This window comes from Desmodus rotundus, chromosome 1, assembly GCF_022682495.2.
Source record: "Desmodus rotundus isolate HL8 chromosome 1, HLdesRot8A.1, whole genome shotgun sequence".
NCBI lineage: Eukaryota > Metazoa > Chordata > Mammalia > Chiroptera > Phyllostomidae > Desmodus > Desmodus rotundus.
Window position 1 is genome coordinate 54,138,958 of NC_071387.1, and position 13,866 is coordinate 54,152,823.

At 37.1% G+C, this 13,866-nt stretch overlaps 1 protein-coding gene across 3 annotated transcripts in view; it reads left to right on the forward strand.

Annotated features, from left to right (window-relative positions):
* RIC1 (RIC1 homolog, RAB6A GEF complex partner 1) overlaps positions 1 to 13,866 on the forward strand; it is a 139,311-nt gene that overhangs the window by 78,380 nt on the left and 47,065 nt on the right. For 2 of the 3 annotated variants that reach the window (XM_024558371.4, XM_053924367.2), the window contains exon 4: positions 3,964 to 4,071. In XM_024558371.4, the coding sequence (XP_024414139.2) occupies positions 3,964 to 4,071 (108 nt within the window). Of the gene's footprint in view, positions 1 to 1,324; positions 1,410 to 3,963; positions 4,072 to 13,866 lie in introns of all 3 variants that reach the window. The other variant, XM_024558372.4, reaches the window with a different exon arrangement.

The window sequence follows — 13,866 nt, forward strand, 5'->3', positions numbered from 1 at the left end:
CCTTGTCCTGCAGAGTGAAAGGTCACCGGTTTGATTCTCCGTCAGGATACATGCCTGGGTTGCATGCCATGTGCCAGAGGCAACCAACCTATCGATATTTCTCTCTCACGTTGATGTTACTCTCTCTCTCTCTCCCTCCCTCCATTCTCCGCTCTCTAAAAATAAATTAATCTTTTTTTTTTTAAGTCTGGGTTAGTCTAAATCATGCAAACACCTGGAGTATAAAAATATAAAAACACTAACATGACACATCAATATTTTCTGGAATAACATTACTTCATAAAGATACTATCGGTAAACTTTTTTATTTTCATTTTTTATTGTGGTAAAATATCACCACATTCATCATTGCAACAGTTTTTAAGGTGTACAGTTATACTTCATGTAAGTGGAGTCATACAGTGTTTATCTTTTTGTGACTGGCTTATGTCACTTAGCATAATGTCCTCAAGGTTCCCCATTTTGTAGCATTTGTCAGAATTTCCTTCCTTTTGAAGGCTGAATGTTCCATTCTATGTGTATATTTCATTTTGCATATCCATTCATGTATTGGTGGACACTTGGGTTGCTTCCCCATTTTATCTATTGTGAACAGTGCTGCTATGAACATAGATATTCAGATGTCTCTTTGAGACCCTGATTTCAGTTCCATTGGGTTTATACCCAAGGTGTAATTGCTGTATCATGTAGTAATTCTATTTTTAATTTTTTGAGGAAATGCCATACTGTTTTTCGCAACGGCTGTACCATTTCACATTCCCAGGAGAACAGTACACAAGGACTCTAATTTCTCCATGTTCTTGCAAAGACCTGTCATTTTCTGTGTGTGTGTTTGTTTATATAGTCCTCATCTTAGTGGGTGTGCAGTGATATCTCATTTAGTTTTGATGTGCACTTTCCTAATGGTTGGTGATGTTGGGTGTCTTCTCATGTGCTTATTGGTCATTTGTACAGCTTTGCAGAAATGTCTGTCTGAGTCCTTTGCTGTTTTTGAATCGGGTTGCCTCGGTTTTCTGTTGTTGAGTTTTAGGAGTTCTCTATATATTCAGGGTATTAATTCCTTATCTCATAAACTTTTGTTGCTCTGCAGTCCCCACAAAATGAAGTCCAAGAGCTCTGGCCTGGAATTTAGAACCTACTTGCCTCCTATCTCTAGCACCTTGAAATCTACATGGTCTTGAACCACCTTCTTCTCTGAACACACATAAGTTGTCTTAAATATCCAGTGGAGGCCGATTATGTTTAATTATTCAAAAGGCAACCTAGACAGCAATGACAACTGCAACTTATTAAGAACCTGCTAACTCATTTTTCTCATTTATAGATACACAAAAGCATAGAAAGTAACTCAGAAAGCGGCTTTTCCAAAATCATTGCCAATAAAAACTAGAACCTGGATTGGAACCCAGGTATTTCTGATTTCAAATGTCATTCTCTTAGCCACATCTAAACTGCTGTATATTTATTTGAGGTAGTAATATCAACAAGCCCAATAATATAAGAAATTAGAAAAAATGTAATTAAGCCAGTTTGAGAGTTCTGTTTGGCTCTTTATAACTGGGTTTAATTTATACTTCCAGCCTCATCTTTCATGATTTTCTTCCAAAAATCTGATCTATACTTTCAAATTGTTGAACTATAATATTTTTAATCAGAAAGTGAGGTTTTTAAATTAATGTAATTTTTAACAGTTCACTGCATTCTAGTATGTTTGCAAGAGGGGTTAGAAACTTGCCTGTGAAATTTATCTCTAATTTTATAATAGAAGTCATTGAAAAGTCAGGATTGACATAAATTTGCTTTAAAATTCTTATAATACTTTTGTTTTGATTAATAAGAGTATTTTTATGAAAAAATAGAGGGTTTTCATCCTTTATCTTGAAAATAGCCCTCAGAACAAAAGTTTGAAAATATACCATTTCCATTTTTAATGAAAGCTAGAGGTATCTCTACCCTTGAGCTAAAAATTGGTTGAGAAAGAATAAATGACTTAGGAAGAATATCAAACCCTGGAGCCTAAGGTTACCTACATGGTACTGATGAAAAAAAGCAACTTGTTTGATCTATAAAACCCTAGGAAGGCTCAGGAATTAGATGTACCAGTACCACAGAATATAGGAGCGAGCCAGAGGTGGGGGATTATTTTTAAAATCTGAATAAGGAATAAAGATTTCGTGGTCCTTCATCACAGGATACAGAATGTGTATTGTCTGATTAAACGAGAGGAATTCCAGACGTAATGGAGGAAAGGATGAGATGGTAAACTAAAGATGGGGATTAAGTGAAAGTTGTAATGCTGAGCAGTAGGGCCTCAAGCCTATTTCCTCTGCTTGGCTTCAGACTTCTGGATTCTGTGCTTAGATATTCCTGGTAGGGTTGAGGGATCCTTCCTGGGGAGGTTAAAGTACTTCAGAAAATGACCTAGAAAGCCCTTCTGATATTTTAATACCTCAACAAAAATTTCAATTGGTCATTACCCTGAAGTCCACCAGCTGACAACCCCAACTTGAACACACAGAGCTTACAGTTAGCTTGTTCGTGTTAATTTGGTAAACATGAATGGCCAAAGATTGTTAGCCATTTTAGGAAAGTTTCCAATGTAAAAGAAAGACACAAGAGAAACAAAGGAAACTCAAAGAAAATTGACAATGTAGGAAACAAAAACACTTTGAGGAAATGATAATTAACAGCCTCACACAAATATTTTCTAATTAAAGCAACAATAACAAAAAAGCCCAGATGTTATAAGAAAAAAGGAGAGATAGGTGAGAAAGTCCTTGGAATGAAAAGTATGATTAGCAGAAATAAAAGAATTGGAAAAAACAGTTCAGGAGCTCTCCCAGGGTATAGAACAAAAGACAAAGTACAAGAAAGAAGGGAAAAGTAGAAGTTAATATAAATTTCAGTATCTAACCTAGTAGGATTTTCAGAAAGAGAACAGAATTAAGAGAACCCCATTAGAATAACACTAACAAAGGAAATAAAACATAAATTTCCCAGAGCTAAACTTAAACACATCAGTCACTAGATTGCCTCCAAGCTTCGATATGGAAAATAATCTAAAACTAAAAAGTAAGTGAGTTAAAAGCTTTCTGAGCATCAAAATAATTTTCACAAAGCAAAGTACCTTGAAAGCTATTGCTCTTTGTAGATTCACTGCACATAATTTTAATAGTAGCAACAAATTGGTTTCCAGAATTATAGGTGACTGGAAAGGGAGAGATGACTTAGGCAGGCTTATTGTTGCCAAGAGTAAGTGATAGTTGATAGTAAGAAAAGAGCTATGAAATTCCAGCATAGGTGTTGAGAATGATTCCAGGAGAGCTTTATAGTCCTTTTGAGTGGTTGCATGTGACAGCTTAGTTATGTTGATACTGACCCAACCACTCCAGTTGCAGCCATTTAATGCCATGAAGTTTTCAGATTTAGCCATTTTGCTATTTATTGTGAAGTTTTATGTAAAATATCTAATTGTATCCCTGAATCTGACCAAATCTGATACATACCCAAAGGACAGAAATGAAGGATGAGATATGGAGTAAGTAAGGTTAAGTTAAGGTGAGGATTTGGATCACTTTGGACATATACTGTATAGAGTAGTATATATCTTTCATAGTTGCCCAACTCAGAAAGAGCTATCAGTCAGTTGAAACAAAATATCTGTTGGTCCTCTTGAAAGTTCACTTTTAACTTGTGTTTTTTCCTAAGATTCTTTGCTCTGCTCCCTTCACTCCCCCTTCAACACAAGTTACATTGATCAAACACATTCATTTCTAATTGGTAAACAGATACGTATGCTGTAATGAAATTTAGGTCTGTTTTTCATTTGAGAACTTAAAGGATGAACACCTGATTTATAAGTTTGATTAAGTTTAGTTTACTTAATTGGGTGTATGTTAGTCACAGAGTGAATGAGAATTCAATTTCTTTCTCTTTAATCTTGTATATTTGCTATTTTTTTAGAGGAAGTCCACAAATGAAGGGGACACCCCATTTTAAGGAAGAACAGTGTGCTCCAGCATTAAATTTAGAGATGAGGAAAATACTGGATTTGCAAGCACCCATTATGAGGTACAGTACTTTGGTTAAATAGAGCATTTTGTAATGACAGTAGGCAATGTAGTTGATTAATTATTACCAATAAAGAAAATTGATTTCATTTCTTTTCATTGAGGATAACATTTTTAGCCCTAGAAATGCTTGATTAACCCTTATGAAAAATTTACAGATGGTACATTATTATACTTAAATTCTTGTAATGCCATTAATTAGGTATACCATCCATATGTTATTTTAGAAATTTATGTTTTTAGTTAAGATCTAGAATTGCTTGAATGATGTGACGTGGTCCATGTTACTTAACAAAGATACTGATAAAAATCACACAAGTTGAGGGAAAGAGAAAGTGCCTTTGTTTCTATAGCCTTCATAAGTTTGGGGAAGTATACGTACATGGAAGAAAGTTGAGTTTTCTGATCCAAGTGTGAATAAAGGTTTTGTGTTGAGAAGGCCAGAGTACCAAAATACCAAAAATTATTTTACATCCATTGGTAGAAAAAAACAAATGACTTTAATTATAATTTAGCTTTGTTCCCTTAATTGCTTCACATTTGACATTTTAGTTCTCTGCTGTGTGGGTCTTGTCACAATTGTATTTTTTAACTTAAAAGTTCTTACTACAATATTTTTATTTTTTGTTTTTTTAAAAAAACAAATAGTTCTTTTTAACTAAATCCAGGGTTAAAGTTGGACCCCCAAGAACCTTTGGCTGTTATTGAGCCTAGTCATACACAATAATGAAATTTTAATGGTAATATTCCAACATTCTAGGCATCAAAATGGCCAACAGTTCTTACTTCTATTGCCCAGACTTGCTATAAGAAAATGATGAGAGAAATGGTAACAGTAGTATTCTAACTCAAAATGTATTTTATTAGGAGTCATTAAAAGCTCCCTGTCAAAATATCTGCAAGTGAGCTTATGAAAGAAAACATTGATAAATTCAATTATATAATTTTTAAAAAATCTGCCCGGGTGGGAAAAAAACACACACACACACACACACCATAAGTAAAACCAAAAGACAACAGAAACTGAAAACAAGCACATATACTTACAGTGAATGTCACAAAAAGCCAACTTCCATAATACACATTTTCTATAACAAGAAGACACAGTAGAACAAATGGACAAATAAAGGTAAGCTGTTTGTTTTTATTGTTGTATTCCAGTTAACGTATTACTTAATACATTGCCATTAGAACATTAAATGAATGACTGATACTTATGAACAGTTAGGTAACATACTGTCTTGGGGAGGGTGTAGGGAAATGAGAACTTTATACATTGGTGGTGGGAATAAAAATTGATAACTGTAACTATGGAAATTGATTCAGCAGCATCTATCTAAGTTACAAAAGCTTATGGCCTTTGTCCAGCATTTCCACTTCTAGGATTCAATCTTGCAAATATAATAATACATATTGGAGAAATGACATGCTTACAGGGTTTTTTGTTGTACATTGCTTATAGTAGTAAAAGGTTGAAAACCACCTAAATATCTATCAGTTGGGACCTGGTTAAATAAATTTCCTTACAGATATACAATGGGAATAATATGCATCTATAAAAACAAGTAGGGTACTCTGCTGGAGAAAACTTCCCAAATATGTGGTTGGGTGAAAAAAGTGGGTGTCCTTTATACAATAATGCTAATACTTGTTTTTAGGAGCGTGTGGTGTTAGAATGTTGTTCTGGAAGAATACATAAACTGGGCATGAGAACTGAGTGGCTGGGGGACAGTTTTGGGAAAAAGACTTTTTACTATGTATTCTTACTAATACTGAACTGTGTTGATGTAATGTGTGAATATATTGAACTATAAGAATGTAATACCTATGTTTTAAAACTTTTCTGATTCACGGTTACAATAAAAGGCTTCTTTCACTATTTTGTTGGACTACAGTACAGATACTGGAACATATTAAATGAAATTGTATGCAAGTGGCTGACTGTTGTCGTGCCTGTCTTAATCTCTCTTTTAATATATGAGTATTCTCAGAAGAATGGCTTTTGTTTTTGCTTGCTTAAATGTGATCAGGGTTACAGAAGGTTGAATCAGGTTATTCATCACCTTGGTCAGAAGACACTCTTTACTTCAGCTTTTATTTAAGTTTATAGATTCTTTTCAATAATGTTAACTTGTTGCATATGGAATTTTGAATGTCTATGGGTACCAAACTAGGTGGAACTGTACAAGCATGGTGTTCTACCTCCACCTGGTGGTAAAAACTACATGGTTCATGGAAATGGGATAAAAAGAGCCTTTAAACAAAGAAGTCCTGCCATCTTGTACAAGTTTACCTTGACAGGTGCTACTTTTTAATCTACAAATTTGGGTGACTGGAAATCTCTAAGGTTTCTCTCAGAACTTCAGTAAAATAATTGCATTTTAAAGGAATGTTATTATTAGTACTTGTAACACATAACTCACTGGATATTAGAGATTTCCTATATGGTTTTGAACTGAATAAGAACATGTGAAACTTGGACTTTATAAACAAATATTTTCCCTGCCACTACCAAAAATGGTAAGTCATATAAAGCTAGGGATAATGGTTATACTGTTGCTTATCGGTGTAATATGGCAAGAGTCTTTTAATTTTTGATTGAAAAAGAGACTAGGATTAATGTTAAGCACCTGAACTTTGTTGATAGGTCAAACAGTAGTAATACCATGTAATGAATACTAATAAATACCATAGTTTATTCCGTATCTTGCTCCACCCCAGGCACTTAGGAAAGCCCTATATAGTATATAATATGTAATATTAGTTAGATATTAAATATATTTGCATATTTTACAATGATATATGTTTTTTAAAAACTCTGGAATACCAGATAGCTGTTATAAAGCCCATGAAGTCAATATTGGAGAGGCTTTCTGAGGATGTTAGAGTATATTTATGTGGTTTTCTATAGACTTATACCTAGCGGTAATTTTCAAAATATGTAAAAAAACAGTACAGCATTAAAGGATGTGGGATATTTATTATTGGTACAGGGTCCTGATATCCCCTGATGCCAAGAACTAATGCTATAGTGGTTAGATCTTTGTGAGGGAGGGAATCAGTGGTGGACAGGCACTTCAGTGGCTGGGAACAAGGCCTACTTACTGACTTTTATGGCAATACTCATTATGTTAACAACTGACATCAGCCTTTTTTAAAAATTGATTTAAGAGAGAGAGAAACATCAATTTGTTGTTCCACTTATGCATTCAGTGGTTGTTTCTTGTATGTGGCCCTGACCAAGGATCAAACCCACAACCTTGGTGTAGTGGGATGATGCTCTAACCAGCTGAGCTACTTGCCAAGGCAAAGCTTTTATTTTATTGAGTTTCTTTATTTTCAATTAAATGAGGGGCTATATCTAACTTTTCCTATAGACCTTTTATCATTACTATCACAGGTATTTTAAAGCCATTATCTATTAATTCAGGATTGTCTAGGTGTCTACTTATGTTGCTCAGTTTTTATCTTGACTCTGGGTCACATTTTCCTTTTACTCATATGAGTGTTTACATTTTGTCACGTTGTGGGGGATGATGATGTAGTGATTCTAATTCTGTTAACTTTGTTAGAAGAGTTTTGCCTAGCAGGCAGTTAAAATACTGCAGGGTAACCTTGTCATATGCAGTAATTCTAGGAAGATAGGAGCTGGGAAGAGAGAACGTATTGTTTGGAAACAACCTAGGCTGACACCTGCTTAATGAAAAGCACTGGTAAAACTGGCTGCTCTACCCACTTGTATCTCTTGACACATAGCAGCATATCTAAAACATTAAATTTTTGTATTCTGCTCACCACCCACTACATGTAAATTTTAGCACAAAAATATAAATTTGAAGTGAAAGAATATATAATACTTTCAAAGGTGAATTTTAAAACTGGGAACCTTAATTGATTACAAATGCTCTGATATTCAAGATATGGATCTGAGTCAGGGGACATGTTATTCTATAAGTTTATAGTGTGGCAGAAAATTGGTAAGTTACTGTCTCACATTCTTGGGGAATGAGTCATTGAACTCAACTCTCCAAAGAAGTCAAGGTTTGATTAAAGAATTAAAACATTAAACAACATTTACTAGTATGGATATAATTGTTAGTTACAATCCTAACTTTTGAAACATGAAAGGGATTTAATAGTGCATGTTAGAGTATATATTATAGACATAGAACATTTTATTATTTTCTATATTTTAATTCTTTGTAGCATTTCATACTCTTCAATACTGTTTCCTTTTTTTAATATATTGTATTGATTATGCTATTATAGTTTTCCCAGTTTTTCCTTTGCCCTCCTCCACCTGGCACCCCCATTCCTTCCAACAATCCCCCTCCCTTTAGTTCATGTCCACGGGTCATGCATGTAAGTTCTTTTGTTACTCCATTTCCTATAATGTTAACATCTCCGTGTCTATTTTGTACCTACCAATTTATACTTTTTTTTTCTTTTGAAAGGAATCCTTTCTCTTTTTTTTTGATATATGTATTGATTATGCTATTACAGTTGTCCCATTTCCGCCCCTTCACTCAACTCCATCCTGCCCACCTCCTCCCTCCCACATTCCCCCCCTATAGTTCATGTCCATGGGTCATACTTATAAGTTCTTTGGCTTCTACATTTCCTACACTATTCTTACCCTCCCCCTGTCTATTTTCCACCTATCATTTATGCTATTTATTCTCTGTACCTTTCCCCCTATTCTCCCCCTCCCAATTCCCTATTGATAACCCTCCATGTGATCTCCATTTCTGTGGCTCTGTTTCTGTTCTAGTTGTTTGCTTAGTTTGCTTTTGTTTTTGCTTTAGGTGTTGTTAATAACTGTGAGTTTGCTGTCATTTTACTGTTCATATTTTTTATCTTCTTTTTCTTAGATAAATCCCTTTAACATTTCATATAATAAGGGCTTGGTGATGATGAACTCCTTTAACTTGACCTTATCTGGGAAGCACTTTATCTGCCCTTCCATTCTAAATGATAGATTTGCTGGATACAATAATCTTGAATGTAGGTCCTTGCCTTTCATGACTTCAAATACTTCTTTCCAGCCCCTTCTTGCCTGTAAGGTTTCTTTTGAGAAGTCAGCTGATAGTCTCATGGGAACTCCTTTGTAGGTAACTGTGTCCTTTTCTCTTGCTGCTTCTAAGATTCTCTCCTTCTCTTTAATCTTGGGTAATGTAATGATGATGTGCCTTGGTGTGTTCCTCCTTGGGTCCAGCTGCTTTGGGACTCTCTGAGCTTCCTGGACTTCCTGGAAGTCTGTTTCCTTTGCCAGGTTAGGGAAGTTCTCCTTTATTATTCAAATAAGTTTTCAATTTTTTGTTCTTCTTCTTCTCCTTCTGGTACCCCTATAATTTGGATGTTGGAACGTTTAAAGATATCCTGGAGGTTCCTAAGCCTCTCGTGTTTTTGAATTCTTGTTTCTTCATTCTTTTCTGGTTGGATGTTTCTTTCTTCCTTCTGGTCCACACCATTGATTTGAGTCCCAGTTTCCTTCGCATCACTATTGGTTCCCTGTACATTTTCCTTTGTTTCTCTTAGCATAGGCTTCATTTTTTCATCTACTTTTCGAACAAATTCAACCAGTTCTGTGAGCGTCTTAATAACCAGTGTTTTGAACTGTGCATCCGATAGGTTGGCTATCTCTTCCTCGCTTAGTTGTATTTTTTCTGGAGCTTTGAAGTGTTCTGTCATTTGAGCCTTTTATTTATTTATTTATTTATTTATTTATTGTCTTGGCGTGTCTGTTACTTTAAGGGGCGGAGCCTTAGGTGTTCACCGGGGGCAGGGTAACGCTGGTCGCTGAGCTGTGATGCTATACGTGGGGGAGGGGCCGAGAGGGAGGAATGGCGCCTGCTCCACCGGATTTCAGTCTTTCCCTCCGCTACCCACAATCAAACTGGGCCCCTCTGGTCCTGGTTCCCGAGTGGGTGGGCTTTTGCATGCTCCAGGCCCCTGTGGGTCTCTCCAACGACCTCTCCTGTGAGGCTGGGAGTCTCCCCTGCTGCCGCCCCAACCCCCAGGGGCGTTTTCAATCAGAGGTTTGAGGCTTTATTTCCCCCGCGCTGGAGCCCTGGATTACGTGGTCTGCTTCACTCCCCCGCCGTTAGTCCCAGTTTATCTGTGCGCGAGTGTGGGGCTGCGGGGTCTGCCAGTCGTCAGACTCCCTGCCCCACTCATCCCACACTCTGCCAGTCTCGGTCCCGCCACGGCCACAGGAGTCCTCTCCGCCCCTCCTACCAGTCTGTATGTATGTTTCGAACTTCCTTGCCGTTGGATTTTCCGTCAGTTCTGGTTGTGCGAGGAGACGCAATGTGTTTACCTACGCCGCCATCTTGGTTCTCCCAATTTATACTTCTTAATCCCTGCACCTTTTCCCCCATTCTCCCTCTCACCCCTCCCGACTGATAGCCCTCCATATGATCTCCATGTCTGTGATTCTGTTTCTGTTCTGCATGTTGGCTTAGTTTGTTTTTTAGATTCAATTGTTGGTAGTTGTGAATTTATTGCCTTTTTAATGTTCATAGTTTTGATCTTCTTTTTCTTACATAATTCCCTTTAACATTTCATATAATGAGGGCTTGGTGATGAAGAACTCCTTAGTTTTACCTTATCTGGGCAGCACTTTATCTGCCCTTCAATTCTAAATGATCACTTTGCTGGATAGAGTAATCTAGGTTGTAGGTTCTTGCTTATCATCACTTTGAATACTTCTTGCCAGTCCCTTCTAGCCTGCAAAGTTTCTTTTGAGAAATCAGCTGACAGTCTTATGGGAACTCCTTCATAGGTAACTGTCTGCTTTTCTCTTGCTGCTTTTGAGATTCTCTTTATACCTTTGGCATTTTAATTATGATGTATCTTGGTGTGGTTCTCTTTGTGTCCATCTTCTTTGGGACTCTGTGCTTCCTGGACTTGCATGTCTGTTTCCTTCACCAATTAGGGAAATTTTCTTCCATTATTTTTCAAATAAGTCTTCCATTTCTTGCTTTTCCTCTTCTTCTTCTGACACCCCTTGAGTTGTTGGTATGTTTGAAGTTGTCCCAGAGCTTATCCTCATTTTTTTGAATTTTTTCCTTCTTTCTTTTCTGACTGAATGTTTTTTCTTCCTTGTGTTCCAAATTGTTGAGTGATTCTCAGCTTCATCCCCTCCACTGTTGGTTCCCTATAGATTTTTCTTTATTTCACTCAGTGCCACCTTCATTTCTGCCTGGGTCTTTTTTTTGCCATTTAAGTACCCAGTGAGTTCCTTCAGCATTCTAATAACCAGTGTTTTGGTCTCTGCCTCTAATAGGTTGCTTGTCTCCATTTCATTTAGTTCTTTTGCTGGAGTTTTGTTCCGTTCTTTTATGTGGCCCATATTTCTTTGTCTTCTCATTTTGGCAGCCTCCCTGTGTTTGTTTCTATGTATTAGTTAGAGCTGCTTTGGCTGCCTGTCTTAGTAGCATGACCTATTGTAGAAAAGTGCACCTGTAAGCTGTATGGGGCGGAGCCATAGGTAATCGCCAGGGCAGGGCAACTTGTGTCACTGCTCTGTGGCTCTCTGTGGTGGAGGGCTCAGAGAGGGGACACTGCCTGGCTTCTAGTGTTTTGTTCAGGAGGAAGCTGTCTCTCTCCACACTTGCCCTTTTGCCAGTCACTTCAGTTTCTCCCTCTATGCCACTGGTGCCCTTGTATCTGTTGCTCTGGTGCTGAACCCCAGAGAGAGTGAGTCTGTGTCCGTCCTAAGTCTGTTGTGGGCCCTTTAAGAAGAGTCTCCTGAGAGTCCACTAGTTTGTTGCCCCACCCCAGCCCCCACTGGTTTTTGCAGCAGAAGTTACGGGGATTTATCTTTCTGGTGCTAGAACCTTGGATTGGGTGGTATGCTCTAGGGCTGAGATTCCTCCCTTCCAAGTATCCCACCTGATTTTTATCTACCACACATGGATGTGGGACCACCCATTCAGTTTTCCATGCCTCTCTGCTCTATTCTGCATCTCCACACCTCTCCAGGCCTCTCCACATGTCTCCGCCCCTCCTACCCTTCTGGATGAATGTGGCTTCTTTAAATCCTTGGTGGGTGGACTTCTATACAGCTTGATTTTTGATGTTTCTGGGAGATATTTTTTTGTACTCTAGTTGTAATTTTTGCTATAGTTGTGTGAGGAGGCAAGGCGTGTTTACCTTTATCAGAATTCTCATATCAGAATTCTGAGTATCAGAGTTTCTTAAATCCATCTATTCCCTTGGCTTTTTTGATACCAATTTTTGCTATTTTTTTCCCTGTTCTCTTTTTCTTTCTCTCCACCAGTACTTTTGCAATCTCATTTCTTTTTAACACCTTTTTCCTTACTCTTACAAACACTTACTGTCAAGTATAACTAACACTGCCTGGGACTGGGCATATAAGAGTAAACCAAGTAGGTGTTTATTTGCCATTAGTTAAGTAAATGTTGAATCTCTTCACAAATAACATAAGTGCTGAGATCATACTACATAATTACTTTTCAATACGTAATCAACTGAGAGGTTTTCTGAAGGGAGAAACTTAATCACCTTGGAATGTCCAACAGAGAGCATAGCACCTGCCACAGAGCACGGGCTTAACAAATGTGCAGTGAATGAACAGTGTGGGACTCATGATGCCCTAGAAATACAGTAGTCTAGGATTACATTCTTCAGTACAGTAGCACAAATCAATGAACTTACTTAGGTTTAAATTAATTAAAAGTAAAGAAAATTTAAAATTAATTTCTTCTGTCACATTAGCCATATTTCAAGGGTACAATTACCATGTATGGCTAGTGGCTACTCTGGTTGGTAGTACAGATACAGAATACTTTTTATCACTGGTGAAAGTTCTGTTGGACAGGTCTAGAAGATGTTACTCTATATTCGATGACTCCTGATTGCCATCCTTTGGTTAATTGTTGCTTTTATGGTTTCTCTGCCTCTTTTTTGTCAGATATCACTTATCCTTCCATCCTCTAATTTACTATTTCAGTATTTCTATTTTTTATTTTTAAGTGTATTTTATTAATTATGCTATTACAGTTGCCCCAATATTTTTCTCCTCTTTATATCCCCTCCGACTTGCACCCCCCAACCTTCCAGCATTCCCCCTGCCCATTAGTTCATGTCTATGGGTTGTACATATAAGTTCTTCGGCTTCTCTATTTCCTGTACTATTCTTAATCTACCCGTCTATTTAGTACCTACCAATTATGCTTCTTATTCCCTGTACCTTTCCCCCTATTCTCCTTCTGCTTCCCACTGATAACCCTTCATGTGATCTCCATTTCTGTGAATTTGTTCCTGTTCTAGTTGTTTGCTTAGTTTTTGTTTTTTAGGTTCAGTTGTTGATAGTTATGAGTTTGTCATTCTTTTGTTCATATTTTTTTTGTCTTCTATTTCTTAGATAAGTCCCTTTAAGATTTCATATAATAAGGGCTTGGTGATGATGAACTCCTTTAACTTGACCTTATCTGGGGAGCACTTTATCTGCCCTTCCATTCTAAATGACAGCTTTGCTGGATAGAGTGTTCTTGGATGTAGGTCCTTGCCTTTCATGACTTCAAATACTTCTTTCCAGCCCCTCCTTGCCTACAAGGTTTCTTTTGAGAAATCAGCTGATAGTCTTATGGGCACTCCTTTGTAGGTAACTCTTTCCTTTCCTCTTTCTGCTTTTAAGATTCTCTCCTTATCTTTAATTTTGCATAACTTAATGATGATGTACCTTGATGTGCTCCTCCTTGGGTCCAATTTCTTTGGAACTCTGTGAACTTACTAGACTTCCTGGAAATCTATTTCCTTCTCCAGATTG